Source organism: Canis lupus, chromosome 34, assembly GCF_048164855.1.
Source record: "Canis lupus baileyi chromosome 34, mCanLup2.hap1, whole genome shotgun sequence".
Lineage (NCBI taxonomy): Eukaryota > Metazoa > Chordata > Mammalia > Carnivora > Canidae > Canis > Canis lupus.
The window spans coordinates 24,838,287-24,859,119 of NC_132871.1; the positions used below are offsets into that span (position 1 = coordinate 24,838,287).

The 20,833-nt window shown below is 41.1% G+C and overlaps 1 protein-coding gene and 1 long non-coding RNA gene across 16 annotated transcripts in view; one reads left to right on the forward strand and one right to left on the reverse strand.

Moving 5' to 3' along the window:
* RBMS1 (RNA binding motif single stranded interacting protein 1) overlaps positions 1-20,833 on the forward strand; it is a 214,022-nt gene that overhangs the window by 171,257 nt on the left and 21,932 nt on the right. For all 15 annotated transcript variants that reach the window (XM_072811154.1, XM_072811148.1, XM_072811147.1 and 12 more), the window contains 3 exons: positions 3,311-3,402; positions 12,674-12,831; positions 14,851-14,930. In XM_072811154.1, the coding sequence (XP_072667255.1) occupies positions 3,311-3,402; positions 12,674-12,831; positions 14,851-14,930 (330 nt within the window). The remainder of the gene's footprint in view (positions 1-3,310; positions 3,403-12,673; positions 12,832-14,850; positions 14,931-20,833) is intronic.
* On the reverse strand, positions 5,410-15,747 carry LOC140624363 (uncharacterized). Its single transcript, XR_012023847.1, has 2 exons — positions 15,524-15,747; positions 5,410-12,564 (listed from the first exon to the last, which is right to left on the reverse strand). It is a non-coding gene; the product is annotated as an uncharacterized lncRNA (long non-coding RNA).

Sequence of the window (20,833 nt, forward strand, 5' to 3'; positions counted from 1 at the left end):
CTTAAAGTGAGTCCCAGCAGATGTTGCCTTGTGTGAGGGCGACGATAGGAACCTTGTAAGGGCTCTTCGTTTCACAGAGGCTCTCAGGATAGACAGGCGTCAGCATATGTGGTGAATGGGTGGGTGGGTGAGTAAGGGAGCCAAGTGAGCAAAATGGGTTTGTAAAATCCTGGAAACAGAATGAGAGAGCTCCTCAAAAAAGGTAATTTTAAGACAAATGAGAAGAAATAACACAGCATACCTCATAGTAAAGACAACATGTTAGTCATTGATAACTTGAGAAGATAGGTGAATGGATGGATAAATATAGATAATGCATGAGATTATAGGGTATTCACGTAAACAGAAAGTTCTTGTGTTAAATACTAATTTTGGGGGGCTGACCATATCAAAGAATTTTATTCCTGAAAATTAGAGACCTTAGAGGTCACAGAACATTTTTTGTCACAAAGCATATTGTGGAGCCTCTATCCAAGAAAGAAAATTATACTGAAGGAAACATTGCTGTGAATAACATGTACCTTAGTTATTAAATTTGAAAATTCGCAAGTCAGTTGCTTTTCTGCATTTCAATTTTTGTCAGGTGTCAGCCAACTTAAGGTATTTAAATGCTAACACTGGTATACATGGCAGTTCAGTTGTGACACTGATTGATTATTATTGCTTACGGAGTTACATACAAGACTAGAGCACATGCACGCAATATGACACACGCACATACACTCGTGCGGAGTTAAAACGGGTGAGGATAAATCTGAAAAATGGCAAGATAGAAGTAAGAGCAGGACACCTCAGGTTACTACAGAAATGGCCTGTCTTCCTAATGGCCAAAGCAAACATAAAAAACATAGCTATCCCTGTGGTTTAGTCATGTCAATGTAGAGGAAAATCCAAGAAGCAGGAGTGCTGTTATTATTCCTGGTCCTGAGACCTGAGGAGTGTCCTCCTGTGGATGCAGTGAGAAGATGCAGTTTTACTTAGTGAATCCCACCTTCAAAAATATCTTTATACATATTTATATAATGAAACCTGTAGAGCCTGTAACTCAAATTTATATATTCTTATATTTACTTGAGAGTAATATAATAGGGGGATCCCTGGGTGGCTCAGCGGTTTAGCGCCGCCTTCGGCCCAGGGCGTGATCCTGGAGTCCCGGGATCAAGTCCCACGTCGGGCTCCCTGCATGGAGCCTGCTTCTCCCTCTGCCTGTGTCTCTGCCTCTCTCTCTCTCTCTCTCTCTCTCTCTCTCTCTGTGTGTGTGTCTCATGAATAAATAAAATCTTTTAAAAAAAGTAATATAATAGAGAAAAGAGCACACAGTTGTATGCCTATATATTTGTTTCCACCAAATATTTATGATACAGCTGTATGGTTAGAAAAGGCCAGAAAAGGATGTAAACAACTAAAATGCAACCATTATAGATTTTTCCTAATAAGAAAATAACAGAAGGAATACTAATAGTAACTGACTGGAAATAATTTCAACCACAATTACATCAAAATTGCGATTTTCTGTTTCTTATATTTTATTGACAACAACAAAATGGGGGGGGGCACACTCAATTATCCATCAGTGGGAGTGACATCATTTTATTGTAGCTGAGTATCCATTTATGGCCTGCTAAGCTGTATGTGGTGATAAAATAAGTAGAGAAAGAGAAAGGGAGAGGGAGTGTACACGTGTGTTTGTGCACGTGTGTACCCCCGTAGAGGGAGGTGTATTAGCATTAACTTACAGGTTTCTGAAACACCCAAAATATGTTTAACCTAATTTCTGATGTGTCAGTTGAGCAGCATTCTCTGCTTTTACCTGAGCCAGCTCATCTTTTTCTTTCCAATCTAGCTATTTCTCCACAGTCTAAATCAAATTAAGCTTTGTTTCAGTTCAATTCCAAGTAAGAGAAGGAAGCTGCTGCTTCTTTCAGCTGTAACTAACTCATCTCTCCTGAATCTGTTTCCATAATTGATGGTTATTCTGTTTCATTACAACATGTTTTGTTACGAGACCATATTTTTGGTACTAATACTGCAAACTGACCTTTGAACCTTTTCCAAGCTCTGTGTTTGGCCTTGTTGATGTGTATGTTTGTCTGTTTTAACACTAGTACTTTACTGTCGAAAGTACTCTACCTTTACAGTATCTAGAAATAAATGATAGGACTAACCCTTCTGTGCAGGCTTCAAACAGTGCTTTTGTTTTCCAAAATATTCTTATTTATTTAAAGCTTATTTTATAATAATAGGTTTGAGTTCCAATAACATTTCTGTTGGTATTTTTGCCTGGTACCCTGATCTTTTAAACAGTATGTTAAATATAATTTAACCTTTTCTCAATAGCTTAAGAGTGATCACAGTGAAAAATCAGCGATTGCCCATTTTTAATACAGTGATACTCACTGGAAATTCATGGGCCTGTTGCTTTTATGCTGCTAAAGTCCTGTTCTTTGTATAATTTTCCTCTTTTATTGCTCGTTGCTAGTTTTTGCTGCTGATTTTGCTGCTAGGTGTCTTGTAGCAGCCCTGCCCTTACCCTGACACCTTTTTTCCTTTAGTTTCCTGCTTTTGACTTATTGTGGCCAGAGATTACCTGACCAGCTTGTTAAAAATGTTTATGAAGCTATGAATAAATAAAACCAGAGCCTCTTTTGGAGGTTATTTATTTGCTTTTATGTTTTGTTTTTAGACATTAGGACATGAACTGCTGCAACAGCTCTTTTGGCTATCTAGAAGCATTTTAACTCCTTTATTTGAAGGAGGATCACGAGGCATATTTTAAGTAAATAAGTAATCATATTTTTAATCAAGTACTAAAACTGCGATTATATTTGTTGTAGTTAATGGTTATACTTAATTTATTTGAAAAATAAATTTTAGTCTGTGGATTAAATATTTTTTTCTGTTATTTGATAAGTTCCGTATGATTGCTCCATCTTCCTCATCAAATCGTTAAAAATGCTATTTCTCTGAAGTAGATATTTTCCTTTTTTTTTTTTTTTTTTTAACTTTGGTTATCTTAGATGTCTTTTTTTTTTTTTTTTTTTTTTTCCAGTATGACACCTGAGAAGAAGGGAAAACTGGGGTTGGGGGCAGGGGTTGTTTTTTACTTTGAAGGGAAATCTATCTAGCTCAGGAGAGATGACAGGGACAGACAGCCTGAAAAGGAGGCTGCAATGCAGCTGGTAATGCCAGACACCTGTCAGGACATCAGGGTTTTTGTTTCTGCTACCCACACTGGTGAACCAGTCATTCGTTTGCTCTTTACATTATCACAAAATAATGGCTTAATAACAAAGTATGTTTTACATTTCAGGTTATGGTTTTGTCGACTTTGACAGTCCTGCAGCCGCTCAGAAAGCTGTGTCTGCCCTGAAGGCTAGTGGGGTTCAAGCTCAAATGGCAAAGGTGAGTCGAGAGCCAGTAGTCACTTCTCTGGTCCCTGGCATCGGTTCTGATGCCTGGGATGGTGCTTTGCCTGTCAGCATTGGCATTACCTCTCCATCGAAGCCAACCTTGGTTACTTCTAGACCGCTATACTGGGCCTCTCCATCCTCAGTAATAGTTTTAGGACAGGTGGAAGCTACAGATGCTATTTTGAATCTCTACAAAAGTCAGACATTTTTAGACACTGGCTATTTATGGGATATAAATGTAGTCTTTAGTAGTTCTACAATGGCTTTATTCCGGGCTTGTTTCTGATGAACTTTTAGCATTCTAGAAGAAGAATGGTGTTGAAGCAGGGTTTATGCCCTGGTCTTTTTGCTGCCCAAATGTAAACTCAGGTTACGTTACCCCTAGTACCCATGGTCACTTCCTAAGATACTCATATAATTATGTGCATTTTTTTTTCCATTTGTGGTTCTCGAATTGCTATGGAAAATATTTCGAAGCCTGATACTCAAGAGTTTGATATTTTGTTGTATTCTTTTCAAAAGATCAATAATTTTATATTCTCTGTCTTCTTGAAGCACAAAGGAAAGTAATTTTGTCACCTCTGCTACTTCTGAATAGTAGCATGTGATCATTCCCTCAGGAGCATTCACATTTCCTTAAGGAAAGAGGATTTATGGATTTATGGAAATTAAAGGACTTTGCTAAAGAGATAAGTTACCTGCTAAGACCTTGAGGCTCCTGTAGGACATGTGTGTGTAGCTACCACAATAGAAATTTACCTTGACTCAAAGAATCAACATACATAAAGATTTCGGGAATTAGTGAAAAGGATCAGTTTTCTCAAGTAGTCTTTGACTTTTGATATTTTCAAAGCTTTGAACTGAGTTGGACATATTTGAGATTTTCTTAAACTCCAGAATTAAGAAGTTAAAATAAATAGAAACTATTTTAGAAATATTAAGCACCATGATTTTCAGATTATCTGTCCATTATATAGAGTAATTCCCTGTGGCATTGTTGGAAGACTGGGATCGTGAAGGTTTTAAATATATTTAATTGTGACTGTACTTTACTTGTGTAATGATTTACAGCATGTTTAATCTGCCTCTGTAAACAGTGGGTCACCATACATTTTACAAGCAGGACTTTCAAGGTACAATCAGAAAACAGCTCTATTTTTTCCCTCTACTTTGTCTATTTCCTGTATTCTGTGAAGTTCCTGCTTCCTCCTCTCATGGATAAAATCCAGGGCGGGTCCCATGACTTTGCTGGCCACTGTCATTATCTTAAAAAGTCCCTTCCTTTCCGGTCTTTCTGATTAATTTTTTTTTTTTTTTTCAGTGAAATGCCTCTTGATTTTTCATATCCACACTTCATGGAATGTAATTATCTTTCAACACATTTTCAGCCATTTCTATATGTACTCATACCAACCTCAATGAAGGATTTTAAACAAGATGTTATATAGGGAGTCTCAAGTTACATTCTAAATACAGTTTGTAAAATGTCAGAATCACATGTAGAGGTTTTAAAAACTGCTGAGAGTCAGCAAGAGGGGTATGTGACTTGGATGTCACTGGTGCTGAAAGAAATCACAGCAGTTGTCTGCTAACAACCATATTGATTAGTTGGTGATCGGGAAGCAATGTCTTAAAAGTTTATATCCCAATAAAACAAGTCACATTGTAGGAAATTGCAGGAAAATAAGTATTTAATTACGTTTTAGGAAATTGGTGGTGGTGATTAATGTGTAATACATTATGCTTTTTTCATATTTGAAATAATGTGGAATAGGATCCTGGTTAACATTTTGATGCTGGATGTCTCATTTTTAAGAACATGTTACTATCAGGTTTAATCCGATCGGTAGTGAAATAGAATAGAGAGGCCAGGCAAAAGTTGGTCTAAACAGGCTTTTAATGGGACGCGCTCTCAGGTGAGGTTCCACGACCCACAGGGAAGGGAGAGAGCGGGGAAGTCTCAGGCTGGGGAAGTCCATGCAGGGGAGGACAAGTGGGCTTTTTTTTTTTTTTTTTTTTTAATTATGATAGTCACGGAGAGAGAGAGAGAGGCAGAGACATAGACAGAGAGAGAAGCAGAGGGAGAAGCAGGCTCCATGCACCGGGAGCCCGACGTGGGATTCGATCCCGGGTCTCCAGGATCGCGCCCTGGGCCAAAGGCAGGCGCTAAACCGCTGCGCCACCGAGGGATCCCACAAGTGGGCTTTTTAAGAGGGGAGGGGGAAAGGGTTGGATGTCTGTGCAGGGGGTGATAGGCATTAGGCATATTACTGGTGGAATCAGCCTGGGGCAATAACTGCCCATGCCCTTATATGGGGTCTGGGTAAAGTACAGTTTCCTGCATGGTCCAGTCTCTCCCTGATGACATGTCCTCGGGCGGTCTGCTGGTGACGGGAAAGTTCTGAGGTGGGGGCCACAAGGTGGAGGGTCCACCGCCATTTTGTTGGTGCTTCCCGATCCCCCTTGATCCTGCCAGCCCAACAGTTACTGATGTTACATATGTGATGCCTGTAATTTAAACGTCCAGTCCTGATAGTTTTTGTTGTTTGTTTTTGATGAAAAAATTTTTTTAAGATTGATTTATTTGAGAGAGGGAGTGTGCAGGGAGAGACGGAGAGAGAGAATCTCAAGCAGACTCCCTGCTGAGTGTGAAGCTGGATGTGGGGCTTGATCCCAGGACCCAGAGTTAATGACCTGAGCCAAAGTCAGAAGTCAGCTGCTTAACCCAAGTGACCTACCCAGGCACCCCGGTTTTTTATGACATTTTGAATATCACATTGAAGCTTCCCCCTTCTTCCAGCTTAGGTCTGCTCTAAGTCATAATAAGCCTACAGTGGGATGGGAGCTTGATCAGTTTCTTTGCTCTTTCCCAAACTTATGTTTTTCTTGCTTTTCCATCAGCTGAATAGCTGTGATTTCTAACGCTCCCCCCTTGGAACATTGGTATAAGACTGGAAAGTTTCTTGACCTGACGGTGGTGTAATCTGGTATTGATTTCTCTGGCCAGAGAGTTGCTGCTTTCCTTCATGGAATTCTTCAGAGATTTTTCAGAGATCTCTTACACCACCGCCACCACCACCCCTAATTGATCTTTCTCCTGTGGCTCCTTGAAACCACAGGAATATATACCTCAGTTCCTGAAAACTTAAGGGTCTGTCTTCAGCCCTTTTCTTCTGGGACCTCCTTGCCCTCCCAAGCAGCCTTCTTGGAAGGATTTAACACAACCCTGGGCTAATTCTACCTTGCATGGCCCACACATGATCTATGTTTGGCAACTGTCTATGGGTGAGCAGGTGCTTACCACCCACACTTAGAGTCCCCTTCAGCCAGCCTTTGACCTGTTAGATTCCTCAGGCTAAAATGAGACATCCATCCATTGTATCCACTGAGCTCCATGGAACACAGAGCAAGCCTCCTGAGTGGTGTGTTTAAGCACCTCTGGCTTGACTGGCAATAATAGGGGAGCAACCCACATGGTGAGCCTCAGAACACATCAGCATTTCTCTCCACATACATGTGCGTTCTCAGCCTCTCCAGTCTCTCAAAGACAGCGGAGGTGGGTGGTCAGCTAAGCATCCCAAACTAGTTCTCAGCCGGCTCTTTAGGTGGTCTGGTTTCTCACTCTGGAATGTGGGAGTGCCAACCATTGTTTTGTGGCTTGTGCTGAAACAAGGTTAGAAAGAGGGCTATTTTAACAACCTGTTACAAATGCAGAGGCCTTATTTAAAGCAACCCTAAGAGCACTTACCTAGACATCGGCTCAGTGCCATTGATATTAAGCAGCATAGTCTATGAAATATCCACCGTTTTTGAAGACTACACTGCATTTAGTCAAAACTGGACTGGGTATAGATTGGCCCATCCAACATGTCAACAGTGCACTCTGAATGCCACTTTCCTGTGGATTGATAATGAGCACTGTTCAGAGGCCTCCTTAGGAGACTTGGTACTGTAAATTGGCTAGGAAAAATGATCTCTTTCTACTTCATCTGTAGGGAAGGAACGGTACACAGGTTCAGAGATGCTGGCAGTGGGCCAATCTCCTGCACTTTGTGAATTTCTTTAGGTCTCTGTAGAACGAGTGAGTTTCCTGGACCTGATTTCTTTTTTATAATATCATTAAAGTTACAAAAAATATTTCAAATGCTAGAGGGTCCGTTGTTCTGTACCATGGCACCATGGATTTGAGAATCTGGAATTGACTTAACCCCTTTATGCCATCCGGATAAAGAAGCACCTGGCACACACCTTCTGTGGAGACAGTTTTTAAAGGAAGTTTAGGTGTGTCTCCCACATTGAGTGATAAGGGACCCATTGCCATCCACTTTTTGCTAGGGAATTAACCAGGATACTACATAAAGTTTTGAAAATTCACATAACATATTAAAAGCTTGCTTTCTCATGTAATTAGAAAAAAATTAAGGGGCATGCTACTAGGGCAGTCAGCAGGGTGGTGGGGGCATGGATTCAGGTTTGGGGTGAAGGAGAATATTATATTGTTTGACACGTTGACTGCCTGGATTGAAAAAGGACTCCACAGATACCCAACTGGATTGAAAAATTGCAAGTGGAGAACATTCAGCAGCAGTAATTGTTTCTTATTCATATGTTAACTTTCAGTACCTTTCTTGGTACCTAGCATAGAGTAAATACTAAATGTTTGTTTTGTTGATGACCAAAGAAGCCAACTAACTGAGAGAAAAACTTTCTTCCTAACTTGAGCAGATATTGAGAATTAAGAATGGGATGTTTAAAAATTATATTTACTGAGCTCTGTCCATGGAGCACCCTGATGAATCTTAACCAAAAGGTTTACCCAAAGGCTCCAGGCCATTCCTATTTATGTTAAACTTGGCCTTGTTTCTGACGTGTTTGTTTGTAGAACAGAAAACTCAACCTGTAAAGAGAACAAAACTCAGATACCAAGCTAAAAGGACTTAAAACTCAAATCAGCATTGGTAATACCTGCTAATAGAATGACTTCTATAGGCCTTTCAGCGATGCCTCTTAAGGCCTGCTGGGAGTCACCAGATCATCATATGTTACTTGCCTGGTGGTAAGCTAGCACATTTCTTTTCAGTAAATAGGTAATCAAAGAAGCAGGAATTTAATCCCACTTCCACATGGAGTCTGCTGCGCTTCAGGCAGTGTGCATTCACATGCATGTAAGCAGCTATCGGCTGGTTGGTGAACCTATTCAGTACAAGAGAAAACAGATGTCTGGTCTTCCTGCCAAGTCCCTTTCTTGCATTTTAGGAACCATTCCACATGCACAGGGAGGTTTTTGTTAATTTCTTTCAGATGATGACTGAGTGCTTTACACCACGCGGGACCTCTGGGCCCTGCTTTTCTACTCAAGTGAACATTAGCGGCCATTTATCCCTCTCACGGCCAATGTGGGAGCTAGTTTTCTACTTGTTAGAGAAGCCATTGAACCTTTTCCATGCCTAAGGATGGATATAAAGAGGCCTGTTGGCCCCATTTTATGTTTGGCCACCCATAATTTACAGAATAATTGTTTTTTGAGACATAACATTGTATGTAATAAAACAGAGTTATGGTTGTCACTGATTTTAAAGAAACTAAATTACCCACATTCAAGAACCACCCCCTAGTTACTAAAAGTATTATATATTCCATTCACTATGAATGTATGGTAATTAGAATACATGGACACTTTGGGGATTAGATATTTTTGTGGCCAATGCTGTCAGCTTGGAGTTTCTTCTTCTTTTTTTTTTTTTTTTTTTTTTTTTTTTTACTTCTTTCTTTCTTTCTTTCTTTCTTTCTTTCTTTCTTTCTTTCTTTCTTTCTTCTTTTCTCTTCTCTTTTCTTTCCTTTTCTTTTTAATTATTACAACTTTGTAGTCAACATTTGCAGGATAAGTTGACCATTTAATAAGAAGAATAAATAACATTAGCTTTAAAGGTCATCCCAAATGAAAAGCCCTAAATGACTGAGGTGTTGTTGGGGGGAAAAATGCATTAAAATCATAGGAAATATTTACTTGTATTTAGTCTACTTTAGCTCACTCTTTATTGAAGAATGGGTTGAAAGCTCAGTTTCTTTCTGGATTCTGATTTTAGTACTTATTTTTTTCTTCATTGGTAAACTTTCAAGTTGAATCAAGACTTTGAAGAATGTAATATTTTATTAATATTTTAATCATAGAAGCAACCAAAACATAGATTTGGAAAGTATTTTGTACCTACATAGTTAACCCTTTTAAAAATACTTCACATATGACAAATTCTCCTCTGAACATTCTTAAATATTAGTCATTTAATAGTTACAATTGTGACTTAAAAAGAAAGCCCCACAATATTTATGGTATGTTTCTTAACGTAACATTTTTTATGCCATATCTTTGTCCAAGGAGGGTTTTAATTAGGGAGTTCCCAGCTCTATTCTGAATCTGACTAAGCATGATTCAGAGATTTTTCTCGTAAGATAGGTTTAATGATATCATTTCCTTGCTTCCATGCCTCCGAAAGCTCCCCTTATTTGTCAGACTGTGGCTTTCTAACTACAGTTCCTCCCTCCTCCTGCCCCCCCCCACCCCATCAGAGAACATGAAATCACGGGATAAGCCTGGCTTCTCTCCCTGAAGTATCAGTATTACTTGGAAGTATGAGGTCAGAAATATCATTTCTATATTAAAACATCGAAATAGAGAGTAGATTATGAAAGTGACATGACTTTTTTTTTTGTTTTTTGAGATAGAGCACAAGGCTTTCAAAAAATGTGCATTCTGGCAAGGCTACCTTGGCCTTGGCCTTGGCCTGCTGACTCCTCAGTATACATAGTCCTTGCTGTTAGCGACACTTAAGTGGAAAAGTTTCAGCAGCAGTGACTGACAAAATACAATCAAACTCCATAGATATCCTTTCACAATGTGGTTTCAGCCTCAGCTGTTTGTTTCTCAAGTCTTGACTCAGTGCCACACCCTGTGAAAACTCTTCCCTGCCTTCCCAACACAAGCTGCCCCATCCATCCTCCCACCTCTCCCCTAGCACTTAATTCATGTGCTTCTATGTCTCCTACTTAACTGTAAGCAGCTGGAGGAAAGGACTGGAGTCAAGGCTATTTTATGCAAGTCTGGGAATGTATGAGATGCCCTGTAAGTGCCATTTGAGTGCATGAGGCTACAGGGCCCATCGGCACCCACCTTCAGAGAGAAAGGATTCCGTGTGCACTGGCCAGTTAAGGACCAGACTTCCAGAGGAACAAATAGTCTTCTGCACCACAGGAAACTTTCAGGGACTTGGGTGGGTAGATGACTAATCAAAAGAGCTGTGGGCTTAATTGGGTCAATTTGGCAGAGGTAGTGAGTGAAATGTAGATAAGGAGAGATTTTACCTCTCTACCTCAGAAGCACTTGAAAAGTTTAATACTAAGACAGTTTTGCTTTTCCTTGTATTTTCAAACACCTTATCTGTTACTGTTTTGCATTTGTTAGATCACTTTCTAATTTTTATGCATTGAAGATATAAAGATAGATTTTGTTCAGCATAAGATAATCAGCCATTCCATGTTGAACTGATCTAATTTCAGCTAAAAACAAAGAGAGCTGACATTTTGTTCAGTCTGTGAAGGGTTAATGAGGCATTTGGCTTACTGTTGAGCGGTTGAAAAATTTTAATTTTTTTCTCGGATCTGTTCCCACTGCCATGCCCCAGCCCCAGGGACACCCTGGCCTGGAGCTTCTGCTGCACCCCTTTGGGACTGGCTGGGTTATTACTACTGCTGCCCTCTGTCAGAAGTGTGAGGTCAAAGGGACAATACCTTTTGCCCATAATTTCTCTGGATTTGATAACTTGAATGCTTTGGAATACCAAGGCATTTGTCATTTTCTAGGATACCAGATTGCTTTTTTAAATCTTACCAGGTAAGTATAGTACAAAAGGTCAATATGCACTTTTACTTGCAGATTATATAAAAGGACAGATTTCATTTAAGGTTTAATTAATGGCAGGATAAATTTGAAAGTAGAGACTTTGTATAATTCAAATATGCATATGCCTTACATATATCTTTAAAGTACTGTGCATTTTGGAAATCTAAACTAGAATGACTGTGCTGTTTTGTTGCTTAACACTAAAACATCAATTAATGACTTCACTAATAGTGCTTATTAAAGAAAAATCATAAGCCGACATAGTTCAATATGTAAAGATACAGTTGGTTAATAAGATCAAAGGAAAGCCTGATACAAAATGAATTAAGAGTATTCTAATCTTACAGTTGCAGAAGTGAATTTTGACTTGGCCAGAAAATATTCCAGTTGTCATATAAATAGCTTTTTCTCTGATGATTTTACACCATACTTTTAATAAATACACGTAGCAGTTCCATCTTCTCAGAAAATTCAGTTGTATATCTTTGGTTTCAGCTAATTCTGTCTCAGCAAAGGAAAGGTGAGTGGGGAATGATCTAATTTCTGCTTCTTGAGCTTTCATATGCAAATAAATTACCTGGAAATCCTGTTAAAAATGCAGCTTCTGATTCCAGTTGGTCTGGGAGGGGCTTGCAGGTAATCCCATCACTGCTGGCCCTGGATCATGTTTTGAGTAGCAAGGATTCAGCAAAGCTCCCTTCCCCTACCTACTCCTGGGTTCACCTTTACGCAGATTCTAAAGTTTGCTCCGCCTAGAGTTTATCATTTTATATGACTTTGAATTTACTTGTTTTTGTTAATTTCTGGGCTGTCCTTTCCCCATTGGTGATCACAGCTCAAAAGTAAGTAGTAGGGACCCTGCCATGGAGCAGAGGAGGGAACCTGGGACAAAGTCCCACTGGGCTGTAAATGGCATGGTCCGGAATCCGTTGTGTGTCTCTGGGTTGAATTATTGACAGTAATAGTCTTCTGTGCAATAGTGTGCCTGAAATGGACTCCTAAAAATAGTAGTGGAGGAGAGGTTGGTTATTTTGGGAGCGCTGCAAACAGCTGAGAGTGTGGTTCCGTGAGGGCATCCTCTTCCAACTCCACAGCGCGTGCCAGCGGTTCCACTTCCAAATCTGCTGAGAATGGCTCAGCGGAATCATGTCTGACCTGCACAGACCATCCAAGCTTCAGACACTGTTTTCACATTTGCAAAGCGACTTGGGTGTTCTGTAGCTCCCACATTCACCCTAGGTAACACTCTGAAAGGACCTGAGCAAAGAGAGTGAGTGGAGTGAGTGACTCAGTAAAAGTAGATGTGTTAACATCAGTATTTCAACTTCAACTGGAAATTAATGGAGAATTCTCTGTTCTGTTTTAGCAACAGGAACAAGATCCTACTAACCTATATATTTCTAATTTGCCACTGTCCATGGATGAGCAAGAACTTGAAAATATGCTCAAACCATTTGGACAAGTTATTTCTACAAGGATACTACGTGATTCCAGTGGTACAAGTCGTGGTGTTGGCTTTGCTAGGTAAGCACACTCCTCTCTATCTTATATCAGTGACAATAGCTCTGCTAAGTTTCCTGCAAAAGAAAAGTTGAACAAGAAGAGAGAATTTAAGCCAGAGTTATGGGAGCCAGTTGCACCATGAATTTAAATGTGTAAATATCGACTGTATTTTTTTTTCAGATCTTTTGGAAGTTCATTGGGATTCTTGAACCTGAGGGCACTAAATATTTGGTGACTTGGGCCAAGGAAATATCACATGAGCTATAGTTTTGAGAATATCTGCCTTTAATGTTTTGATTAATTAGATCAGGATGCCTGTAACTTCTTAAAAATAACAACCACAGGCTTTTGAATTTCATAAATAAATCTGTATGGCTTTTTTCTCGTTAGATGGAAACTTGATTCATCAAAAATAAAGTCAGTGAATAAGATTATTTCAAACATTCAGAGAGTACAACAATGGTAGGACACATATCTGACCACAATTATTATACCAGTTGTAACATTTTATCATTTTGCCTCAGAATTTTTTTTTTTTTTTTTTTAAGAAATAAAACGTCACAGATCTATCTAAAGTGCCCTCACTTCTTGCAACTTATTTTTATCCTTTCCTTTCTGGAAAAGATACTTTATTCAGTGTAATGGTTAATTTTGTTTCTAAAAGAAAAATCTCAAACAAAAGGAGCTTTGATTTTTGACATGGTTCTAATCTGAAAGCCCATATACAAAAACTGATTTTCCATTATTTAAGAACCTGTTAATACCGTAGAGGTAATGTCTGTGTGTTTTAAAGTGTTGACTTTGATTTTGGACAAAAAATTGCTGGTATTTTATTCTCCTATACAACATCCTCTTTGATGACAATCACATCTCCCACAGACCTGTGAAATCAACAAAGGCAGCATTGTTCACTGGTTTAGGTATAAGAAAATGGAGTCAAAGAAGAGATGTTTCCATTGTTACCAGACTGCCAAGTAATGGAGCAGAGTCTAGTACTTGGTTCTTCTGGCTTTTAGTTGATTTTTCTTTCTGTTAGGCCAGATAATTTTAAAATAAAACTAAAATTTCTACAGGTGGAAAATCACCAGAACTTGCATTTCCAGTGTACACTTCATTGTTTAAAAGAATCCAGGGAAAACAATGAAAAGCTCAGCACCATCTAAAAATCATTGCCTCTGTGGGTGTTCTGAAAGCAGATCAAGTAGTTTCAGTTTTGTATCCAGAGATGGAACCCAATTAAGTTCTATTGCTTTTTAAAACTATTACTACCCATTAAAAACCAAGATGTAACTCTCTGGGTAGTCCAGAAGTGTGGTGCCTTCTGAATAGATTATTCAATGTTTCTTCCAATTAAAAAAAAAATAATAATAAGTCAAAATAATGTAATTCCCCTGAAATGTTTCTCAAAGGATTTTAGCCACCTGCAGATGTAAAATAAATTGTAAAGTTGGGCTCAATCCTTTAATTACTCCTCTGAAGCCAGGAGGACAAAGAAGGTAACATAACTGACTTCACTAACTTAATTTTATACCTAAAGCTAATGTAAAAACCACATAAGGAGTGTCTTGTGATTTTCAGTTCTTCTTATCAGGACTTTTGAACCTGTCCTTTTGTGAATATGTAAAAAGAAAAACCATCTTGAAAATGACCCATATTCTAGCAGCAGTAAGTAAACTAGTATTTTGAACTGGCATTTCTGTTTTAATTCAATATCATGACCAACAGAGCTATTGTGCGTTGAATGCCAGTTTTCCAGCAAGTAGAAAAAAAAATCACACATTAGATAGGTTTGATATTAAACACTTTGGATATAATTTATTTCTTTTATGATTCAGAGCATACTCTGTGGATATCAGTTTTCATTTTATTAGAGAAGTACACATAAAACAGATGGAAGATAGGATAAACCTACTTTTTCTTATTCACATTTTTGCTAGGTTTCATTTGTATCCAATAAGCCTGTAAGAATGTATTCACATGCACAAAAAATCTGAAACTAACGGATCTCTAAATATGTGTTTTATTTTGATGGTTAAATAGGATGGAATCAACAGAAAAGTGTGAAGCCGTTATTGGTCATTTTAATGGAAAATTCATTAAGACACCACCTGGAGTTTCTGGTATGTTGTTTGTCTAAAATTTTATCAGTAATCTTTTATGTAATATATGTATAATTTTATTACTTGATGTATCAAGTAAAATCCATTTCTCTGGTTCACAAATAAGACTTGAAAATGCACTTCTCCCAGACATTGGGTGTTTAAATATGAACCAAAGCCATCCCAGTGGGAGGGGTGAGTCTGACTTGTAAGGCTTTCAGAAGCTCCTCCTCCGATGCACCAGGCCAACCTCTACCCCGCCTCCCCCACCCATCCACCATCCTCAGTACACCTTCTGTCCTGTAGTCTTTGTCCATTGAGGACCATGGTACTCTCCACCACAGCTCCTGCCTTTCTTGAGGAAGATCTCAGCATATGTTACCCTGTACCCCTTACAGGGCCTCAGTCCCTATGAGCCATCTGTCCATCCCATTGTAACCACTTGCCTCATGTTGTCATGACCACACCTCAGGAGCTTTTCATTCCCAGATCACACTCATTCTGGCTCCCGTTGAAGCTGATCCGAAATTCAGAGGGGTCCTTTACCTCTTTGCCATCCCCACTAAATCTGGTCTCCATTTTAGCAGTATGCTCACTTGTCTTGTACCCCATACCTTTTTCATACACGCTTCACAGGATACCAAACTTGGATTTAATTCTGCAGCAGGCCACCTTCTCCACTCCTGTTACATCCAGGCAGGTAAAGGTGTTGACAGCTTGACTGGACCTTCTACATCACCAGTCCTCGCTCTGCTTTCTCATCCCTCCCTGCCTGTAGTCTCCCCCAGCCTGCTCAGTTCTCCCTTAGCCCCCTCTCAACTCTAAGCAAATGACTTCACTTCTCACTTGATGAGTAAAATTGAGATCACCCAGCGGAAATACCATCAACTTCCTGCTTCCTCCCAACAAGGAGACCACACCCACCCCCGTTCTTGCCCTCCTTCTTCCCTAAAGTCTCAAGGACAAGGGGTTCCAAGCTGTTGTTTTGATTGCATCCCATCAGGACCTTTCTCTGCCAGTTATCCCCTCCCTCCCTTATAATTTCATATTTCTATTGCTGTTCATTCTTTTTTTTCCCCCAATAAAACCATAACCTTTATTTTCAATTAATAACAGATCTCTGGCATGACTCATTGGTGGAGAAATGCAAGAAAACACACAAACAATTCTAGGAACAAAAATTGTGACTGTAACTACAATAGACGTTTTTAAAATCACAGAATACGGTGAACCAAACTGTGAACTAATTTATGCCAATACATTTTCAATTTCAAATAATTTCCTAGAAAAATCTACACATTTGCATTTGAGATCACTCATGTCTCTGTGATCTTGAAACTAAAACAAAGCACTGTGTTCCTCTCTAGCCCCTTCTCACGTAAACTTTTTAAATGAAAAGCGTAGTCCCCCTTTCTGCCTTCCGTTGACTCCTCAGCCCTCCCCAGCCTGACTTCTCCTTGTGTCTCACATGGTAAACTGTATTAGTCTCCTGGGCTGTCATGACAAAGTACCACGAACTGGGTGGCTTGGACAAGAGAAATGTGGTGCCTCGGTCCTGGATGCTCAAGTTCCAAGACGATGGTGTCAGCAGGGATGGAGGGAAAATCTGTTCCAGGCTCCTCCATCTTTGGCTTGTCAGTGGGCACCCTCTCCTTGTGTTCCCTCACTCCCTCACTTTTTTTTTTTTTTTCCACTTTCAAGTGTTTGTTTTATTATATCATGGCAATATTGTTGATAGTGCTCAGGAGACCTAACCATCATTAAATAAAATGTAGTAGAATGAATAAATTAGTTAATATTGGGTTCCAATAATATTTCACATATATTAGTTATAGTCATTTTTAACATTGTAACAAATCCCCTGTAGACCATTGCAATGGACTGAATGTTTGTATTTTCCAACCCCGTCATTCATATGTTGAAATCCTCAATGTGATGGTATTGGGAGATGGGGCCTTTGGGAGGCAATTAGGTCATGAGAGTGGAGCACTCAGGAGTAGGACCCATACCCCCAGAGAGCTCTTTATTTCTCTTTTCATCATATAAGTATCTAACCAGAAGTTGGCAGTCTGTAACCCGGAAGAGGGCCTTCACTGGACCCCTACTGTGCGTTACCCTGATCTCTGATTTTCAGCCTCTAGAACTGCAAGGAATAAAGTGTTGTTGTTTATAAGTCAAAAAAAAAAAAACAGGGGGAAGACATCCATCTTCCTCCATGCATGTCTCCCATGTCCACATCCCCCCCTTTCTTTTTTTAACCAGGACGCTAGTCATTCCATCAGAGACCACCCTAATGACCTCTTTTTAACTTTAAAGACCCTGTTTGTAAATAAGGTCCTATTGTGCCCTCATGAGTCACTGAGGTTAGGACTCTAGGTGTTTGGCCTGGGGTGGGGTTGGGGGGGACCCGATTCACCCTTCTTACTTGCTGGTTATGCAGCGTGGAGGCTCCTGTCTCGATGCTGCGTGTCTGCTGTGCGGAGCCGCCGGTCCCTTCCCGTCCTTGCACCGCATCCTCCCCTGACTTCTGTTTGGCGTCTCTATTTTCTTCGTGTCCTGCATTAATTCCTCCTCGTTCGTGGACTTGGCTCTTGCGTCCTCTCCTTGTTTGTCTGTCGCCGTCCCCCTGAGTTCCCCGTCTGGCCCACGGCTGAGGGGCCGAGGGGCCGCCAGCGTCGCAGCCTGGCCTCCCCTCCGTCCCTCCCGTCACCCCGCGGCCCCGACTGCCGGAAACTCAGGCCCGAGCCCCGGGCTCCCCCACCCAGGTAACCTCGGGGAGCCCCCCCCCCCCCGCCTCCCTCCCCGCGCGCTGCTCGCCCGCCAAGGCCTGAGGCCGGCTAGCCTCCTCCCAGCTGCCTCCCTGCGGCGGCCAGTCCCCAAGCGGCAGACCTCTGTGTCCCCTTCCTGCTGAAAGGCCCCCTCCTCCTGCAGAGGAAAACCCCAGGCCCCGGGAACGACGGGGAGGCCAGCGGTGACAGGGCCTCGCCTGCCCTCGGGTGCCGCCCGCACCGGCCCCGCAGCCCTCACCCCCCGGGGCCGCGGCAAGGTCCCTGTGCGCGCACGAGGCACCCCGAGGACCCCGGCTGTACCCCAGCACCCAGGGTTCCCGTGCGTTCACTAGGCCGGGAGCTCCTCGAAGGCAGGAACTTCGCCCCCTTTCTCTCTCCACCCCAGCAGAGCACGGCAGCCCTAGACACTGGACGCCTGTCACTCTTGTCTGAGTTTCCCTGCACACGCACCCGGAACACACTGGACCCCGAGTTCCCACCAGGCACGCTGGCGGCGGACCCCGTGGCGGGGCTGCCCGCGTGCAACTCGTGCCGTTATCCCGCTGCAATTCCAGAGTTGCGTCCCTAACTGCAGGGCTGATGGTTACGATGGGGGACTTACTTCGGTTCTCTGCATCCGTTGAGTCTCATTTCCTAGAAGAGCCTCTGTCCATCAGCGTGCGTCATAGCTCAGACCGCGCTCCGTGTCCAAACCCGGAAACCTGACAGCGCAGGGTTTGCAGGCCTGCGCATGAGCTTGAGCTGCCGGCAGGCACAGGTTTGGGTCATCAAATAAAAGGCCTGGAAGTACGCTGTCCCGAGGAACCAACTTTTGTGCAAGAGCTCCCTTTTTGTTTTTTTAAGTTATTTTTGTTTCTCCTGTCAACAGCCCTTGAGTTGAAAGAAAATAAAAGACGATGTTCTTATCCTCCAACCAAGTAAAGGCAAGAGAGAAATTTAACACATGGGAGCTTTCGATAGAAGCTGCCCTGCGGGGCCTCCAGAGGTTAACACCTGCACGCAGCTGAGTGCTGGTGTGCTCTCCGTACTTGCCCGTTTATCTGTGTCAGGACCCCACCGTACCAGACCCTTGGGAGGGCGGCTCGGGCACCCACCAGTGACCGCTGTAATTATTAGCTCATTTATATGTACGGCAAAGAGAGTTCGAGAAGGAACAACATTCCTGCACGTAATCGTTGTGATGTTCCATCATCGGCCTGAGATGAGCTAACATCTAGCAGTTTCCTGAATGAGGTCGATCTCGGGGTGTCACAGATCGAGGTTGGACAGTCTCCTTTTTCCTCCAAAGGATTTCATGGTTGTATCATTTAATTGTTTTCTTTGAAGTGGGTTTAAAGACTATTGGTCATTCCCATTCAAGGAAAAAGAGACCTTGATTTCCAAACCACATGGAAATGATTGTAGGATTCTCTGTACCTTTGCAACTAGTAGAGAATAGTTTCTTCCAAGTCGTGCCAAGTGTCAGCTGGCGTGTGAGAAACAGATTCCTTCTGCCTCAAGAGGATCGCTGCTTGGGGCAGGGGTGGGGGTTGCTGTCAAGCCGTTCTCTTTGTTCTGAAGCAGAGCTTAATTTTATACCATTTTCTAATGTTTCATGATTTTGTCTATGTTTTAGTGTTCCCAGCTACACTGCAGTTTCTTTGGCAGTAGAAGCTGTGGTTTATTTTTAATTTTGTGCTAGGCACAGAAAGCCTGTGTCGCCCTAGAACAACAGAGGTTACCAAGTGGTTTCTAAGAGCATTTTTCATGTAGGGCTCATCACAAAAATCGTGGCTATTTTGAGGGTTTATCTGGATACTTCTTTGCATATAAGCAAGTCTGAACCGCCTTTCAGCAGGGGTTTGAAATGTGTAGCGCGGGCCCTGGAAGCACACTGTTCTAGGGAACTCAACTTTTCCCCAAAATAAGTCCCAAGTGGATTTGGGCACTGCAGTAGAATTTGAAACAGTTCAATTTCTCTGGATTTTCCTCCTTTTTTGTACACATAATATGAGAATATTCTTTAAATACCAGTCTGTTTATTAAATGCTGTTCTCTCAAATTCCCTAACTGGCTACGCCATACCATAGGTTTCTTCATGGAATGTATATATTCCTTTCAGTAGAACCAGATGCAAAACAAAAATATTGTCAGGCAGGGGTAAATTGAATGAGCCTCTACTTTAAATAATGTAGGTTCATTGCTAAGCAGACATAACATTTCATAAATAGAGTCAGAGGATGGTTTTGTCAATGATGCAAGTTGTTTAGCTGGCATAAGCAGAATTATCCAGGATGGTTTCTGTCAGAGTATTCCGATTCTTGCACGACTGGCAATTTGCCTGTGACATTGGAGCCAAGTACAGAAGAGAAACCCACATTAGATAGGCTCCCCAAAAGATACTTTATGAAAGTTAAACTGAACAGTGAACTTAACTCTAACAGTCTTAGGAAAGTCTCTAAATGGCTGAGCAGGAGGTCAGGTCTGCACATGAGTTGTTACTTCTCAAGTGCCACCCACCCTCCTGCCAACATGCTCTTTTCATACCAGAATAATATGTCTGGGTTCCCCCATGCCAGCATACTCCACCCTGACCTGGGGCATGGTACGTAATGTCATACATGTTTATAGCTCTCTGAAAATCCACATCACAGTTTTTAATGCAATCTGTTTTCTGAAATTGCTTTTTTAAAATCTTGTGCTTTTATGTCTGATGTTACCATATTTTCAGAGAGGCTTTATCTTCTGACAGAATCTTCCTTAAATACACGTAATGGTTTGTGTTGGAAAAAAAATTACTCATGAGGCCATTCCTTCTGTCCTTTCCCATCCAGTCTCATTTTCCCCTGAAAATGTTGAAGCATTATCCTTTATTTGGATTTATCTTGGTTTTTATCTTGCTTTTGAGTGCTAGCTGGTTTGCAGTAAATCAGATTTGCTTGGAAGGTCCCCAATCAGGATAAAAGAACCAATGACTACTTTGTAAAACAATCTAGGTGAATTCCATAGAGGTTTAAAATAATAGTATTTGCTTGATAAAAATTCTATCATGGAGAAATAGGGTGGTGATTTCCCACACAGTGAATGTTTGAAACAAGGGATGGGAAGTTTTATATAGAACAGATGTCCAAAATATGAGACATGCCCAAGGCAAAA